General features: G+C 46.5%; 1 protein-coding gene across 1 annotated transcript; it reads left to right on the top strand.

Moving 5' to 3' along the window:
* Nucleotides 1–17,370: 17,370 nt before the first annotated feature.
* On the top strand, nucleotides 17,371–18,300 carry LOC308401020 (olfactory receptor 2A14-like; the record flags this gene model as incomplete). Its single annotated transcript, XM_080889086.1, has 1 exon — nucleotides 17,371–18,300. One exon carries the CDS (start codon nucleotides 17,371–17,373, stop codon nucleotides 18,298–18,300), a length of 930 nt encoding a protein of 309 aa, XP_080745212.1.
* Between the last annotated feature and the right edge of the window lie 256 nt (nucleotides 18,301–18,556).

Raw genomic sequence — 18,556 nt, 5'->3', positions numbered from 1 at the left:
GGAGCCACTCCTTTGTTGCCCGGGCGGTGTGTTTTGGATCATTGTCATGTTGGAAGACCCAGCCTCGTTTCATCTTCAAAGTTCTCACTGATGGAAGGAGGTTTTGGCTCAAAATCTCACGATACATGGCCCCATTCATTCTGTCCTTAACACGGATCAGTCGTCCTGTCCCCTTGGCAGAAAAACAGCCCCATAGCATGATGTTTCCACCCCCATGCTTCACAGTAGGTATGGTGTTCTTGGGATGCAACTCAGTATTCTTCTTCCTCCAAACACGACGAGTTGAGTTTATACCAAAAAGTTCTACTTTGGTTTCATCTGACCACATGACATTCTCCCAATCCTCTGCTGTATCATCCATGTGCTCTCTGGCAAACTTCAGACGGGCCTGGACATGCACTGGCTTCAGCAGCGGAACACGTCTGGCACTGCGGGATTTGATTCCCTGCCGTTGTAGTGTGTTACTGATGGTGACCTTTGTTACTTTGGTCCCAGCTCTCTGCAGGTCATTCACCAGGTCCCCCCGTGTGGTTCTGGGATCTTTGCTCACCGTTCTCATGATCATTTTGACCCCACGGGATGAGATCTTGCGTGGAGCCCCAGATCGAGGGAGATTATCAGTGGTCTTGTATGTCTTCCATTTTCTGATGATTGCTCCCACAGTTGATTTTTTCACACCAAGCTGCTTGCCTATTGTAGATTCACTCTTCCCAGTCTGGTGCAGGTCTACAATACTTTTCCTGGTGTCCTTCGAAAGCTCTTTGGTCTTGGCCATGGCGGAGTTTGGAGTCTGACTGTTTGAGGCTGTGGACAGGTGTCTTTTATACAGATGATGAGTTCAAACAGGTGCCATTCATACAGGTAACGAGTGGGGGACAGAAAAGCTTCTTACAGAAGACGTTACAGGTCTGTGAGAGCCAGAGATTTTCCTTGTTTGAGGTGACCAAATACTTATTTTCCACCCTGATTTACGAATAAATTCTTTACAAATCCTACCATGTGGATTCATGGATTTTGTTTTCACATTCTGTCTCTCACAGTTGAAGTGTACCTCTGGTGCAAATTACTGACCTCTGTCATCATTTTAAGTGGGGGAACTTGCACAATCGGTGGCTGACTAAATACTTTTTTGCCCCACTGTATATCCACTTCTGTGAGGACAGCATTGGGCCATCACGCACCAGGGTGAGTTATAACAATGACAAACCCTGGTTTACTCCTAAACTCAAAAAGCTATGGCTGGAAAAGAGAAAGGCGTTCAGAAGCGGAGACAGGGACTGCTACAGAGAGGCCAAGTACAGGTTCACTAAAGAAGTGGACATTGCTAAACATCAGCACTCTGAGAAGATGCAGCAGCAGATCTCAGAGAATGACTCGGCCTCTGTGTGGAAAGGTTTTAGGAATATCACAAACTACAAGCCTAAAACCCCCCACTCCACTGACGACTTGCTCTTAGCCAACACCCTTAACGACTTCTACTGCCGTTTTGACGAGCCATCAGGCAGCCTTCACACCTCCAACGGCCCCAACAATAGAGACACTTTGGACACTCATTCCCCCACCTCTCCCCCCTCCATAGAGCCATCACCACCTTCAATCACTTCACCTGCAACACCCGCCTCCTCACCCCACACAAAAGAGGATTTCACACCACCTCCTCCCACCACAACTCTTCATATTCATGAAGCAGATGTGAGGAAGCAGTTTAAGAGTCTGAATGCTCGAAAAGCTCCCGGCCCAGACGGTGTGTCTCCTGCCACCCTCAGACACTGTGCAAACGAGCTGGCCCCAGTGTTTTCTGGCATTTTCAACTCCTCACTGCAGGCATGTCATGTGCCTGCCTGCTTCAAGTCCTCCACCATAATCCCTGTCCCCAAGAAACCAAGGATCACTGGACTAAATGACTACAGACCCGTGGCTCTGACATCTGTGGTCATGAAGTCATTTGAGCGCCTAGTTCTCTCCCATCTCAAGACCCTCACGGCCCCCCTCCTGGACCCCCTGCAGTTTGCATACAGAGCCAACAGGTCTGTAGATGACGCCATCAACATGGCCCTACACTTCATCCTGCAGCATCTGGACTCCCCAGGAACCTACGCCAGGATCCTGTTTGTGGACTTCAGCTCTGCCTTCAACACCATCCTTCCAGACCATCTCCGAGGCAAGCTTTCCCAGATGAATGTGCCTGATCCCATCTGCCGGTGGATCACTGACTTCCTGACGGACAGGAAGCAGCATGTGAGGCTGGGAAAGAATGTCTCGGACTCCCGGACCATCAGCACCGGCTCCCCTCAGGGCTGTGTTCTTTCTCCTCTGCTCTTCTCCCTGTACACCAACTGCTGCACCTCCACCCACCAGTCTGTCAAGCTAATCAAGTTTGCAGATGACACCACCGTTATTGGGCTCATCTCGGACGGGGATGAGTCTGCCTACAGGAGGGAGGTTGAACGTCTGGTGTCCTGGTGCAGCCACAACAACCTGGTGCTGAATGCCCAGAAGACAGTGGAGATTATTGTGGACTTCAGGAAGCACACAGCTCCACTCCCCCCCATCATCCTGACTGACACCCCCATCACCTCTGTGGACTCATTCCGCTTCCTGGGTACCACCATCACCCAGGACCTGAAGTGGGAGCCCACCATCACCTCCGTCATCAAGAAAGCCCAGCAGAGGATGTACTTCCTGAGGCAGCTGAAGAAATTCAACCTGCCAACACGGACGATGATGCAGTTCTACACTGCAATCATCGAGTCCATCCTCACCTCCTCCATCACCGTGTGGTACGCTGGAGCCACTATCAGGGACAAACAGAGACTGCAGCGTGTTGTGCGCTCTGCTGAGAAGGTGATTGGCTGCAGACTCCCATCTCTGCAGGACCTGTACACCTCCAGGACACTGCGGCGTGCAGCTCGGATCTCAGCTGACCCTTCTCACCCTGGACACAGTCTGTTTGACCTGCTCCCCTCAGGCAGGAGGCTCCGGTCCATTCGCACCAGAACCTCTCGCCATAAGAACAGTTTCTTCCCCTCTGCTGTCGGACACATGAACAATAACCTTATGACTGTTCCCACCACTAACACATGACCCTACGCTGTGTTCACTGCATCATTCCATGTTTGGCACTGATCACCACCTGCACTCATGTATATATCATGTATATATCTATCCACTTAGCACTTTTAATTCTTATTCTTATTTTTATATTTTTATGACAGTATGTTTGCACTGAAGCACCGCAGCAATTTCCTAATGTTGTAAACCTGCTCAACATTTGGCAATAAAACCCTTTCTGATTCTGATTCTGATCTATCATGGCAAAAGCAGCAGCAAATCCTTGTAGCAGGTACCTTCCATATCCGTCATTCCCAAGACGCATCGGCAAGCTTCTACCACCGCGTTCCAGTTTTTCTGTTGAGCTGCATATACATTGTAGATTTAAGTAATTTTGACCATTTGTCCTCTGTAGGTTACCGTAGTTCAGGTTTCTCGTTCGTGCGGGTGCCATCTTGGTTCAGTGTTTACTGTGATTTGCAAAAGTAAGCACTTTCAGTGGCGTACCGCATTGGTTTTGTTTAAAAATAAGTGTTTGCTTAAAAATTTGCTTAAAAACCTTTCATCTAATTAGAAATCCCAGTCTTCAATTAATTCAATACAAAATATTACATAGAGTGCACTATACAGGTCATCGGATGTTCAAGATGGGCTTTACGTCTACCAACAACTGCTCACACTGCCAAACCAATTCACCGGACAATTATATCCACGCTCTTTGGTTCTGTCCACCAGTTCAGAAGTTTTGGCGCGAGATATGTGAAGACTTATCGAAGTGTCTGAAATGTAACATTCCAACTTCCTCCTTAGTGTGTTTGTTGGGCAGCTTAGATAATGTCACTTCAGAAAAGAATATCGCCCATATGGTTTTCACTGCCCTATGCATAGCCAAGAAAACTGTCCTCATGAACTGGAAAAATAAAAATAATCTTAATTCTAACCAATATAGAAATTATCTATTAGATTACATTAGTCTTGATACAGCCTCTGCCACCACATCAGATCAATTGCTCTGGGCTCCTTTGATCAGCTCCATCACCTAGTGGGGGTGGGGGGTCATAGTTTGGTCCCGCCTTCACTGTTGTGATTGGTGTGGGGGTAGGGACAGGCTTAGGGCGTCGGGGGGTTCCCCGGAGGCATCTTCCTTGGGGGGCTCAACCCGGGGTAGCGGTCATGTCCGGTTAGGGGCTCTGTTGGCTCTCCGGTGACTGTTTCCTCGCGGCTGCGTGCAGCGGGGCTAGGGGAGGGTCTGTGCTGACGGACGTGGGTTACTGACCTGGTAGCCTGGCTGCCCCTGGGTGGGTCCGGGATGGGCGTGAGGTTCTGGGGGCGCTCCGTCTCTGGGCTGGGACCCGGACCGGGCCTCGGGGGCTTGGGTCCTGGTTGGTGTGTTGCCGGGGTTGTGGGCGGGTGGGTGCATGGGGGCCCAGCCCTGGAGCAGGGTGCCGCCGGTGCGTCGAGCCACCTGGGGGGCTCTTCAACTGGTGGGGGAGATTGTCACATCTTGCAGGAGCTTTCCTCTCCTCAGGAGCTGCCTCTGCAGGAGGGGGAGATACAGGAGAGGTGGAGGAAGATCTCAGCCTGGGTGTTTATTGTCTTATGTAGTCTGGAAGATGAGTGGATGGTGGGGTGGGTGCAGTTTTCTCTGTGGTGGGGTTGGGTGGACTGTCCCGGGCTCTGTGGGGCCGGGAGGCGCTGCTGCACTGGGCCCGGTCTGGATGGGCCTGGGCCCCCTTTCCCTGGCGGGTCGCGGAGTATGGGGGTGCCTACTGGGGTCAGCGGGGGAGCTGGCCCCAGGGAGGGGTCACTTGCCCCTCCCTTCCTTCCCTCCCCATCTCCAGCTGCCTCCCTCTTCCCGCTCCACCACAACCACCCACACATGCAGGGCCTTGGAGTAGGGGTATGTCACCAGGGTGCAGAGGAGGCTACCCCCCCCCTCTGTCCCCTTCTGGCTGCCTCTGCCTCAATTTTATCCCACAACTTAGACATTCACATTACTCACACTCTCATTACACATACATATAGGATCTTGGGGGTGGGCACGATACACGGAGTCCAAAGTACCATCAGGGTGTACACCCCACCCCTGGCATCGTTGCCCACCTCTCAATTTTAAATACACGTAGACATTGAGGGCTAGCAGGAGGGACCATGCGCTTACCTGCTGCTCTCTGGCAGGTAGCTCCATGCCCTCCTGGGTTTTAAATGCACCTTAGAACACACATGCATCAACACTACAATGAGCGGGTGGAGGGAGGTTTGGAGTCTTCTCTCACCCCCGTTCTCTGCGACCTGCTGGAGCAGGGGGGCTAGGACTAGGAGGAGGAGTTGGCCGTCCGACTGCGGTCTGGAGTGTGGAGCCTTCCTGCTGCTGCGGAGTCGGGGCGGTCTGCCTCCCCCCACCGCAGGGAAAAGGGAAACACCACCTGGGTCTGGGTGCAGTTCCCCCCTCCAGGGGCGGGGGCACCTAGACCCGGTTTGTAGAGTACGCTTGGGGAGTGTGATCGTGTGTACAACGTCTCTTTATGTCTGTCTCCACGTTGGTTGAGTGTGGAGTAAGTGCATATGAGAGCATGAGGGTGGGAATGGATGTTTGTGTCTGTCTGTGCCTGTATTTCTGTGTCTATTTGTCAGGTTGGGTGTCAGGCGCCACCTCTCTGGGGACATCTCAGGCCCTCCAAGGTTTGGAGGCCTATCTCCCCCTACCACCACTTCCCCTGCCAGTGGCGGACCCCCTCAGACATCGGTGCGTTGGTGGTTCTTTGTGTCCGGGGATGGGCGTCCAGGTACACACCGGCTCACTCCTTGGCGGCCGCTTATCGGGGCCTGGAGCCTGGGGCTCGCTCGGGCCACTTCGGAGGTGGGGTGCCCCCGGCCTCTCGGCCTGGGGCTCGGTCACTCAGGCGCAGCTGGCTGCCGGCGGAGCTCACGGGCGCGTCACTGCAACTCCCCCTGGCTTCTGCTCCGCGGCTGCTGAGTGAGCCCTCATCTGGGACTCTCCTCAGGTCTTTCCGGGACAGTGGCGCAGCTGCCCCTCTGTTGGTCTTCCTTGGTCTCTTGTGTTCTGGGGGCCTCTGGATGTCTGGAGTTTTGATCTCCTCCACACCTGCTTCACGCCCTGGAGGACGGGGCTGTGGCCCCCCCACACCCTCTAGCAGATCATTACATGAAGGAACCTTTTAAAAAAACAAAAAACAAGCGCGTCCATGCTCACAGGTGTACACACGGGTGATCACACCCACAAACTACACCCTTTTTGGCTCCTACCTCAAAGCACACTGTGTTCTGTTGATCTTATGTGCTGCACAATAATGTTTAACATTTAGTATTTACTGTCATATTCCCATATATCATTGTGATGCTGTTTATTCTATTACTCTTGTTCTCTTCTGCTTGCTTTCTTTTTTCTTTCTCAGCAGGTGATCCAGGTGATTGATATATGCATTTTTTTTCTCTGCCCGTTCTGTTGGTTTTTGTCTTTTGCCCTTCTCCCCCGTCCCTCTTCTCAGCTGTTTCTCTTTCCCTCTTTTTTTCTCCCCTTCTTTCCTCCAGTCAAGTCTGTCCCGTATTCAGTAAGTGAAAATAAAATAAACAATAAAAGGTGAATCAAATGGACCATTACGGCAAGGCTGGGATGGTCAGTTTGGTAAAGTAAATCCGTTGGGCATCTTTCTTTGCCTTTAGACAACAATTCTGATGGCAAAAGAGCCAAACGGGACAGGCCAAAAAAAAAAAAAAAAAAAAAAAAAGTGTTCCACTGTGTAAAATAGCGGATTGTCATTTAAGCTAAGCATATATTATGTTTATTAAGAGGTTCTTGTACTGTCTGATGAGAGTGTGAGGAGTATGTGTACATGTTTCATTTTGAAATATCTGCCCCCATTCACCTCCGCTTTTCCACCGTGGTGCGTCACCTAACTGGTGAAGCCATAAAAACCTGGTCCTGAATCTACGTCTCCATGACCAAACACCTGAAAGGGCATTCAAAGAACTGAGGGCAGAGTACGGTGACACACAGAGCTCCTCAGATCTATTGCTTGACTTCTACGAGCGTGCTCAGAGGTCGGGGGAGTCTGCCTGTTCATATGCGATAGCACTGGAGGCAACACTGGAAGAAAACCAAAGAGGAGGCAAGCCTTTCCCTGACCATGACAGTAAACTCACCTGGCAGTTCATATGGGGACTTAATGATGAGGATGTGTACGCGAGGATCTCACCCATGAAGCCCCGGCTGTTGAGTTTCCGTGAGCTACAGGCTGAGCTCCGAAATCTAGCGAAAGAAACAAAAAGATTCCAGCCTCAAAACAAGTCAAAGAAATTAGCATTGAGCCAGGAGGAGCAGATGGCCGAGCTGAACCACCTTGAATTGAGAATTGCTGCTCCATCCTCTGCCACCCCGCTGAGAGTCCGACCACCTCCTGGGGCTACAACCCCAATGTCAGTGGTCACATGCTACCAGTGTGGGAAGCAAGAACATATAGCCTGGGTTTGCAGAGCAGTGCTCCCAGGGCCTGATCAGACATGGACACACGATCCTCTCGGCGAAGGTGGTCACACTTTTCTCCTCTCCTTTCCCTTATCTTCCCTGCTTAGCCTCTTATGTGCTTGTCTTGTCTCGTGATTTTTTAAATTACTTTTTCCCTGGAACACTCTCTCACAGTCTGTTCTCTAAAACCTAAAAGAGGAATTATGGATTTGATCAACTGGTCCCTGAATGCAATTGTGACACCCTTTTCTCAACAAGAAGTCTGGGCTCGGGTGAGCCTGAGTTTCCTGGAGGGACTTTCCCTGCCGGATACACGATGGACGGGTGGCAGAACTGGAGGGTCGCGTGCCTGGCGGGACTGTCGATCGAAGACGCTGAAGATATCTACCTATTCGGAACCATGATAACAGGGTTCTTGCTGAGTTCTTGCTGGTTCTTCTGAGCTGGCTTGGCCCTGGCTTATCGAAGTATTAAGAAAGTGTTAAAACCCCCACAAGGCTGCCCGGTGGGATTGAAACGATGGGACGAGGCGTGAGTTCTCAAAATGGGCTCATTGAGTGCAGCACGGATAAGATCTTGGAGAAGCTTACGGCTGCTGTGAATACTCAGAATAACACCTCTGAGCGCAAACTGGATACATCTTGGAGAAGCTCACTGTGGTCGTGAGTTCTCAGAATCGGCTCTTTGAGCACAAGAATGACAACATCACGGAGTGTAAGTTTGATTACATCATGGAGAAGCTCACGGCTCTCCAACGGGAGATTGAGAGACCAGTGTCGGACTGTTAGAACAGCTTTGAAATTCTCATGAGCTGTTTGCACTAAAGTAAAAACTGCCATCACTTGATGCGGCTACCCCTTCAGCCCCAGCTGCGGTCTCAAGGCTGGAGCTGAACAAAAACACCCTGATAACAAACTGTAGTTAGACTGTTCTTCCCATTTTATGCAAGCTGGGTTGGCTGGAAGAATGTTTACTTAGCCTGGCAGGGCGAAGGACACTGTCTCAGCTGAACTCTGGAAACACACATACACATACACTGATACACATTCACTCATCCCCCCTCCCTTTCCAAACGCCTTCGATGCTTATTCCCTCCTGGAGAACACGGCGGGTCTGGGCCCAGCGCTGGAATAATAGCACAGGGCAGGATGGCTGCTGTGTTTGCTTCGGATTACTCCTCACCCCCTACCCACCCCTGTTGCTTGTCACGTGCTCCATAATGTTGTGCTGTGGACATTTATGTGCTTTTTGTGCAGAGGAGTTTTTTTGTTTTCTGTTCTCATGCTGTCCTTCCAGGAGCCCAGCATGAGTAGAGGTCTCTTTTTTTCACTCTTGGACTTTCCCATTGTAGTGTACATTTCAGTGTTTTTCCGTAATACTACTGATCTCCGACCTGTCTCCCCATGTGATGTCTTTGTTGTGTATGTAAGGTCGGGGGGTGTCCCATTTCACTGCAGGGCAACTTGCATGTGACAAATAAAGTTCTGATTGATTGATTGATTGATTGATTGATTGATTGATTGATTTACACTCATTCAGCTCAGCCTTTAAACAGGTAAAGCCCATGGTCACCGGGGCAACCATGGGCGAGCAGCAAGTCACCATACTGCAGGTGAACAAAAGTGATGAAGGAGAGAGCACTCCCCTAGTGGGTCCCAGGAATGAGGGGGAGGTGGGAGTCAATGGAATGAAGTGCAGGGCACTCATCAACTCTGGCTCCCAGATAACCAGTATTACACATCAGTACTGGCGTAGCCACACCACCCTCCATAAACAAAAGCTACAGCCCTCAAAAGTACCCATGGAAGATGCAAGTGGCCAGAGTGTCACCTACCATGGTGTGCTACACATCAACCTGAAATTGATGGGGAGAGAGTTTAAGGGTGTGCCTGCTTTTGTTGTCACTAACTCAGAGTACCGCTCCTCTGTTCCCCTGCTTGTGGGAACCAGTGTTGGTCAAGTTACTTGAAAAAAGTAATCAGTAACTAATTACTGATTACTTCCCCAAAAAAGTAATCCCGTTACTTTACTGATTACTTATTTTCAAAAGTAATTAATTACTTAGTTACTTAGTTACTTTTTAAAAACACGATTTACAACCTGAAGAGGTGATAAAGCGATAGATCTTTCAGCCCAATTCTACTTTTTCTGCATAATCCATCATACAAAATGTAATCAAATGGAAAAGTCTCTTTTTAAAACTTGTTTTATCAGTTTTAATCTTTTAACTTTATGCATCAAGCAAAATTTAATTATATGCAACATTCTCTGACTTGAATAAATTAGTTTAATATTTAAACCTATTTTCTGCACATTCCAGCACATAAAATAAAATATTTTTTGTGTTTACACTCAGTCTTTCAAATAGATGCAAGTAAAACACAGCAGAAAATAAATAAAGTCAAAGACTCAGCGGTGCTGTTGCTCTATTTTCACCTGTAAAGCAGGAGTAGGTAGGCGGAGGTTTACCCTGGTGCAGGTGTGCCGCGGTAAGTGGAAGAATCCGCGAGTTTCTCTGTGAGTTTCCCATTACGTCGTAGCTACTCGGTGCTTGTTTGGAAGTTTAGGGGTTTTTTCGCTGTAAAAAGAAGTTTTCTTCCCACGCACAGCGGACACTAATGTTTTTGTCACTTTTTATGGAATCAAACTCAAAGTAAGGTCAGTACTTCCACGCTTTAAACGCTGCACGCTCATACTCTCTCCTGCACTCGATATGTGATTCACTGTTGATCTGCACACAGCTGTTGTCACGAACGTCGCACTCGCTTATGTCACTGTCGTGAGACATTCTCGCAAAAAATCACGGTTTTAGTAACGCAGTAATGCAGCGTTACTACGGGAAAGTAACGGTAATCTAATTACCGTTTTTGCAATAGTAATCCCTTACTTTACTCGTTACTTGAAAAAAGTAATCAGATTACAGTAACGCGTTACAAGTAACGCGTTACTGCCCATCTCTGGTGGGAACTAATGTCCTCCGTGCCTCCAGAAGCCACCTCCAGGCAACCTACGGCCAGCAGTTCCTTCTCAAGGTCAAGGAGACTCATCCGGAGTGGTACACCTCCCTACTAGAGATTGGGAGCACTGAACAGTGTGATATGGATGACACAGTGGGCCCCGTTGTTTACACTGGCCGTAAGGTACACATTCCAGCAGGGAAAGAGATGGATTTAATGTGCAAAATAAAAGCCGGACCGCAAAGAAAGACTTATACAGACCTAAATGAAGGTCACCCCTCCCTGCAGCTCACCCAAGACATTCCGGTTGCCAGAGTTCTTGCTGATGTAAAGAAAGGACTTGCCACTATCACCCAAGATGGCGCCAGTGTGTTCGGTTTGCCGTCTCTGTCTACGTCCTTGTCTTCTGTTGTTTTTTGTCCTTCTGCTCATATGCTATTCTGGTGGCTTTGCTTCGATTTCCTATGACCGGCTGACTCTTTTAAGTCTTCGCCCACTCCATACTTATGGGCTGGACCCCTACAGGCCGGAACCGTGTTGGAGCGTCAGTGATACCATCTCAACATAGATGGATTCTCGATCTGGTTCACGCTGTTTACTTTTAGACTGCTCAATCATCGATGGATTTAACCTGCTGAAAGTCAAGCATACCCAGCCCTTCCAGTGACCTGCTCGTCGGCTCGACTTTTATCATGAATGACTTTTTTACCACTACGGGTCTGGATTTACTGCTCCTGACAGAAACCTGGATTCGTCCTGGTGAGTCCTTTCCCTTTTCTGAGCTCCTTCCCCTAGATGGTGCTTTTTTCAGCTCACCGAGGCTTTCGGGTAGGGGTGGAGGACTTGCGGTGGTCTTTAGGAATAAATTCCGGATACGGCAGCTGCCCTCGCCAATGTTTGCTAGCTTTGAAGCACAATTATTGGAACTTGCTGGTCCCCCCACTGGCTCTTTGTGTTGTGGTCTACCGTCCTCCGAAATACAACAAGACTTTTATCAATGATTTTGCTGACTTTTTAGGATCTATTTGCTTAAATTATGACCGTCTTCTTATTGCTGGTTAACATTCATATCTGTTGTAAAGACGACAGGCTTGCCAAAGACTTTCTGGTTTTAGCTGATTCTTTTAATCTTACTCCGAGGGTAAATGCTCCAAAACACTCTAAAGGTCACACACTTGATTTGGTTTTCTCTCATGGATTGGACATTGGTGTCAGGGACACTAGCAACTTTGGGATTTCTGACCACTTTCCAGTCATTTTTCATGCTGATCTATACGAAACTGATCTGAACCCTGGGGGCCCTCGACGCCTTGGCCGTTTCAGTGATCCTGGGACTGTGGCTGAATGTGTCTTTCTCTGAATCTGTTCTCCCTGATACGGATGGCATCACACAGTCTTTATTTGATGACTTTGCCAACTCCCTACTTGCTATATGCACCTCCATACTGGACTCTGTGGCCCCTTCAAAACTGAAATGTCCTATATGCTGTTCCCGACCTTGATTAAATGACTCTACACGTGCCCTACGCCATACCTGCCACCAAGCTGAGAGGCGGTGGAAAAAGGATAGGCTCCAGGTGTCCCTTGTCCCAGCTGCTAAGATGGCTAAAGCGGCTTTTCTGTCAGCCATCGTTACTAATAATAGTCATAATCCATGCGTTTTATTCAATATTTTTAACTCCTTGGTTAACCCTTATCCTGAAGCATTGTGGCTGGCTTCTTCGGCTCTTTGTGAGCAGTTTTTAAATCACTTCACTGATAAAATCTCCACCTTAAGAGCCTTAAAAGCTTCGGGGATGTGCCAAGCCCCCGCTTTACGCTGCTCTATGACACTTGCTCAGTTTGAACCAGTGTCACTTCCTACCCTTAAGGGAATTATTGATCATCTAAAAAACTCAAATTCTGTTCACGACATTCTCCCATCTCGCATTATTAAGGAGGGATTTAATGTAATTAATGCAGAGGTCCTTCCCTGCCATGCGGGTACCTACTCCTCTTCCATTGCCCCCGTTATCTGTGGTGTCCCTCAGAGGTCTGTGCTGGGTCCTATGCTGTTTTCTCTATATATGTTACCCCTTGGTCGTATTATTGAAAAGTACAAACTCTTTTATCATTGCTACGCGGATGACATTCAAATTTATTTTGAATTGACCGAGGATGATACTTAGAATAGAATAGAATAGAATTCAACTTTATTGTCATTGCACATGCACAGGTACAGGGCAACGAAATGCAGTTTGCATCCATCCAGAAGTGCTTTAGTGATATAGATATATTACAATATATATTAGCAATAATATAGATATGTGAGTATATTACAGAAATGGGTCTATTATGTTATGTTATAATGTACACGGTATGAAGTATGTTGTGAACATTCTATAACTATAAGTATGTACAGGCTGTAGTGAGTACAAGCTATGTACAGGATATGAACAGGATATAAATATGAAAAACTATACAGAATATGAAATAAATAACTTTACAGAAATCTGAGATATACAGCTATACAGAAATGTGAACTATGCAAGTTGTAAACAGTTGTAGGATTAAAAATTATCGAATGTACAGAATGATTATTTACACAGAGCTATACAGTAGTGCAGTTAAGATAAGTGAGATATAAGGTGGATTTGAAGCAGGCCGGTACCACAGCGTGGGCCAAGGACAGATTGAATATGTCTGTGAGCACTCCTGCAAGCTCCCCAGAACACGCTCTGAGAACACGCCCGGGGATGCCATCAGGACCTGCAGCCTTGTGGACATTGATCCTGTTCAGCACCGCTCCTACATTGGTGGGGGAGAGAGTCAGAGGTTGGTGGTCTGGCGTCATGTCTGCTTTGGTTGTGGTTGTGGGGTTCCCTCGCTTAAAATGAGCATAAAAGTTGTTGAGCTCGTTGAGGAAGGAGACATCAGAGGATGCGGGGGAGGGTTTGGTGGTCCTGTAGTCTGTAATGGTCTGGAGTCCTTGCCACATGCATCAGGGGTTGGAGTTGGAGAAGTGTTCTTCTACCTTCCTTTTGTAATGGTGTTTGGCTTTTTTGATGCCCTTCTTTAGATTAGCCCTGGCTGTACTGTAGGCGTGTGCATCTCCTGACCTAAAGGCAGTGTTGCGGGCCTTCAGGAGGAGACGAACATCCCGGTTCATCCAAGGCTTCTGGTTGGGGTACATGGTGATCCGTTTCTGGGTGGTGACACTGTCTGTGGTTTTGGAGATGTAATCCAGTACAGATGAGGCGTACTGGTCCAGGTCTGTGTGGGTGAAAATATTCCAGTCTGTGTTTTTAAATCTGTCCTGGAGCACTGCGTCTGTCCCCTCTGGCCACACTTTAATTGTCCTCACAGCAGGTTTCACAAGTTGGATGAGTGGTGAATACCGAGGTGTGAGGAACAGGGAGAGATGGTCCGATTGTCCAATGTGGGGGAGGGGTGTGGCTTTGTAGGCTCCAGCCAGGTTGGAATACACATGGTCTAAAGTCTTGTCTCCTCTGGTGTGGCAGGAGACATGTTGGTGGAATCTGGGGAGGACTGTCTTTAAGTTGGTGTGGCCAGCACCCCTATGGGGCTGTTTGAAGCAAATCGTATGCCCTTTGGATTACAGAATGCTCCCTCCTCCTTTCAGAGACTCATGACCTGCTGCTTTGGTGATATGAACTTCACCCACCTTCTAATCTATCTTGATGACCTCATCATATTCTCCAAAACCTTTGATGAGTATCTGGAAAGACTGCAGCTGGTGTTCGATCGGCTTCGGGAGCATGGCGTGAAGTTAAAGCCTTCTAAGTGCCAGCCTGTGAGAAAGGAGGTTCAGTATTTGGGTCACTTCGTGTCTGCTGAGGGGATCTGGACAGACCCAGAGAATATCAGCAGGGTGAAAAGTGGCAGTGGTTTGCATCATATCTATCTAATAGACTCCGATTTGTTCATGTAAATGGAGAGTCCTCTTGTCATGTTTGGTGCTGTGGCAGGCATGATGTAGGACCCAAATGCAGGCTCATAAACAGAAAAGTAAACTCAAAGAGCTTTATTGCTGCACATGCAAGAGCCAAATATAAAAGTGCTAACCCAAACTAGAAACATGGAACTAAAATTAGGAAACTGGGAAAATTACAACGGACAGAGGAAAACACAGGGCTTATATACACACCACTACCACTCAGTAGTGAGGGAATAGGAAGCAGGAGAGAAACACAGCTAGGACTAATCTGATGTAACAAAGTGAGGAGGAAGCAAAACTGAAAACCCAGGACACAAGACCTTCAAAGTAAAACAGGAAATACAAGATAGGCACAGAGAAACCAACTAAACAAGGAGACACAGCACACAGGGAAGACAGAGTGAACATGAATCACAGAGACAAGAGTACCAAATGAGACATGGAGACATGTCTAACTGGGGAAACGCCGCAGCTCAAATGGAGACTCATACACCAGCATTTCACCCACATTTGCAACTAAAACAGACCTGCAATACAAACTTATTCGGGAGCAGTGTGTGAATAGAAAGTCTGACAATACTGAGCCCACCCCCCAGTTTTTAACAAAAAGACTGATTACACAACAACAGCAGTGATGGTAACACTGGCACAGTTTAACGTTGAGGCGGAGTCTGTTTATGCACCATCACGAGTAAAGAGGCGGAGCTGTTACTGGTTGAGTGAAAGAAAACAGTCACAGTCCCTGTGATCACCATTCAAATCTTTACTTGGTAAAAGCTTGTGTGAGTCCATCAACAAAGCCCCTGATCAACAAACTCTGACATGAAGAAAAGCGAACTCTGTAGCTGCTCCATCCACCGCTGTTCATTTTACAAATAATCTGCAGCAAAGCTCCAGAAGTTGTATTATAGGGAGCCCCGCAGGGGACATGGGAGAAAAAAAATTAAGACGGACTTTTGCGAGATCTCGCAAAAGTTTTAGCCGCATTCTTCGGAGGCCGCCAGCTCAAAGCCGACCGGGAGGTCAAGGCACGATGTGCCGCGAGAGCGGTGTTCCTCCTGGCTGTAGTAGGTCTCGACCTCCCGTTAGCTTCGAGCTAGTGGGTGTCAGATCTCCGAAAACGTCGGAGCACTTTTGCAAATATGTGATGTCTTGTAAACTGAGCAGGTATCTGACGTTTACACAGCTACATTCACGCCTCAAAATATCTTAAAAGTGTATTTTGTGACCCAGAAAGAGTAATATTACAACTAAGTAGCTGCCGCCATTGTTGGAATTCAACTTTTGCGAGATCCCGAGTTTGTTTTGCAAGATCTCGGAAAAGTTTTGCGAGATCCCGAGTTTGTTTTGCGAGATCTCACAAAAGTTTTGCGAGATCCCGAGTTTGTTTTGCGAGATCCCGAGTTTGTTTTGCGAGATCCTGAGTTTGTTTTGCGAGATCTCGGAAAAGTTTTGCGAGATCCCGAGTTTGTTTTGCGAGATCCCGAGTTTGTTTTGCGAGATCCTGAGTTTGTTTTGCGAGATCCCGAGTTTGTTTTGCGAGATCCCGAGTTTGTTTTGCGAGATCTCACAAAAGTTTTGCGAGATCCCGAGTTTGTTTTGCGAGATCCCGAGTTTGTTTTGCGAGATCTCGGAAAAGTTTTGCGAGATCCCGAGTTTGTTTTGCGAGATCTCGGAAAACAAACTCGGGATCTCGCAAAAGTCCGTCTTAATTTTTTTTTCTCCCAAGTCCCCTGCGGGGCTCCATAGTATTAAAATACATGAATGAATTGATAACTTAGTCTGATGCATGTTTAAATTACACAGCCTAATGAAGCCTGAAGGACGCTGTCCAATTTTACATGGAAGCCATCAAGGGGGAGCCTAAAGGGGGGCATGCGGTGTACTAGACCATATTTCTTTCAAGGTGAAATTCTATTAAATAGTATCTAAATTAAATTGTGGTAATATTTAAAAATATAAAAATTAAAGCTTTTTTCAAAATCTAATAAAGCCATTAAAAATGTACACGGGCCAGTAAAACTCTGAGTCACTGACCTGAGGGATTTTAGGTTGGAAACAGAATTATTGTTAATATTAATGAAGGTATACACCATCATAACATTTGTTTTCAGCATCAAAGCACAGGGCAAACTTCACAATGCTGACACACTCGCTTTTCTTCATTGCAGCCATCACATTCTCCTTTAAAGGACACGAACAGACTCAAACTCATTTATTCAGGCACACATTTAAACAAGCATGCACACATGTAAGAACACAGAGTAAAGATTCATTTGTTGTGCCTTAGTCTAGGCTGCACATTTATCTTATCTTATTTGACCCTACTTGAAAGTATTTATATATTTTTGCATTTAAGAAAATGTTTTATTTAAAAAATTGAATCTAATAATGACACGTGAATCCAAATGGGTTGTTTTGTTTCTTTTTGACAAATGAGCAGTTAATTTTGAAAGACCTGTATTTTTTTTTTTTAAATTAATCAATTACTAAAATAATTGATAATTGCAGTCCTACTATGAACCACTAAAAATATTTTTAAGAAAGCACAGTAAAATGTAGGACGACGACCATGCAACATTCAGCATTTATTTGTTTGTTTGTCTGCCAATAATAAGACATGAATATTAACCAGTGTGACCTTTCATAATGAGGTCACACTGCTGTGGGCATCTTCTAAACGTTTTAAAGAAGCCTAAGCAGAGTTTCAGCGGCTCCAGCAGGCTGAAGCTGACTCAGACTCACTGAACGTTTCAGGCTTTGAGTTGTAAGTTGTGACTGGTTGTTGTTTCAAATTGGGCTTCAAATTTTAGTTCTACGTCATGCGAAACAAACACAAGTTTGAAAGAGCTGCCTCACAGCTTCCAGTCAAGTCAACACCAAAATGCAAAGAACTGTTTTTTCGTGTGAACAATAGTAACTGAATGAAAACAAGGCTCATGAAAAATTCCACACAGCTTTCAGATTTCATACTTGGTGCCTACTTTGACGGTGGGACTTTCAGGTACTTATATTTCACTATTGTCATGTCTCTGTATGTGTTTATATTTGGATCTAATCTCCTGCTGATTGTGGTTATCTGTGTGAACAGAAGCTTACATGAACCTATGTACATGTTTCTGTGCAGCCTGTTTGTGAATGAGCTGTATGGTAGCACAGGGCTGTTTCCGTCCCTCCTGGTTCAGATCCTCTCTGATGTTCACACTGTTTCTGCTCCTCTCTGCTTCCTGCAGGTTTTCTCTGTCTACTCTTATGGAGGTATAGAGTTTTTAAACTTAGCAGTCATGTCGTATGACAGGTATCTTGCTATCTGTTGTCCTCTGCAATACAACAAACTGATGACATCTAACAAAGTTACTAAACTCATTGTAGCGGTATGGTCACCACCACTTCTTTTGAATTTCCTGACACTGCCTTTGATCGTTCCTTTAAAACGGTGTGGAAACATTATAAACAAAGTGTACTGTGACAACCATTCCATCGTGAAGCTGGCCTGCTCTGACACCACACTGAATAACATCTATGGACTCACTGTTTGTGCCTTGTCAGTCTTTGGGCCTTTAATTGTAATCCTGTACACCTACATGAGGATCCTGAAAGTCTGTTTTTCTGGATCCAAACAGACTCGACAGAAAGCCGTCAGCACCTGCACGCCTCACCTCGCTTCTCTGCTCAACTTCTCCTTTGGAGCCTGCTTTGAAATACTGCAGAGCAGATTTAACATGAACAGTTCACCAAATATGTTGAGGATATTTCTATCACTTTACTTTCTGACATGCCCACCGCTCTTCAACCCTTTAATGTATGGACTGAATCTCTCCAAAATCCGTGTAACATGTAAAAATCTTATAACACATATAATTTGTTAGTATGAACTAATACATTTTGAGATTTTTCTTTATGTTATTGGACCATTTTATCTAACTGTGTAAGTTTATAGTGTATTATAGTATATAATATACTATTATAAGTGCTATTAGTATATTTACTCATACTGAACTCCAACCTGATTTAGTTTTGCTAATACAAACTCAGAATTTATTGTACTAAAGTGAAGCTGTATGAAACTTCTGTGTATAACTTTAAATTGTTTATAGGGTCAACAAAATTTAAAAGCATTTTTTT

This window comes from Rhamphochromis sp. 'chilingali' (genome assembly GCF_963969265.1).
Source record: "Rhamphochromis sp. 'chilingali' genome assembly, chromosome: 8".
Lineage (NCBI taxonomy): Eukaryota > Metazoa > Chordata > Actinopteri > Cichliformes > Cichlidae > Rhamphochromis > Rhamphochromis sp. 'chilingali'.
Note: the sequence above shows the minus strand (reverse complement) of the source record. Positions and strands in the feature narration are given on the sequence as shown.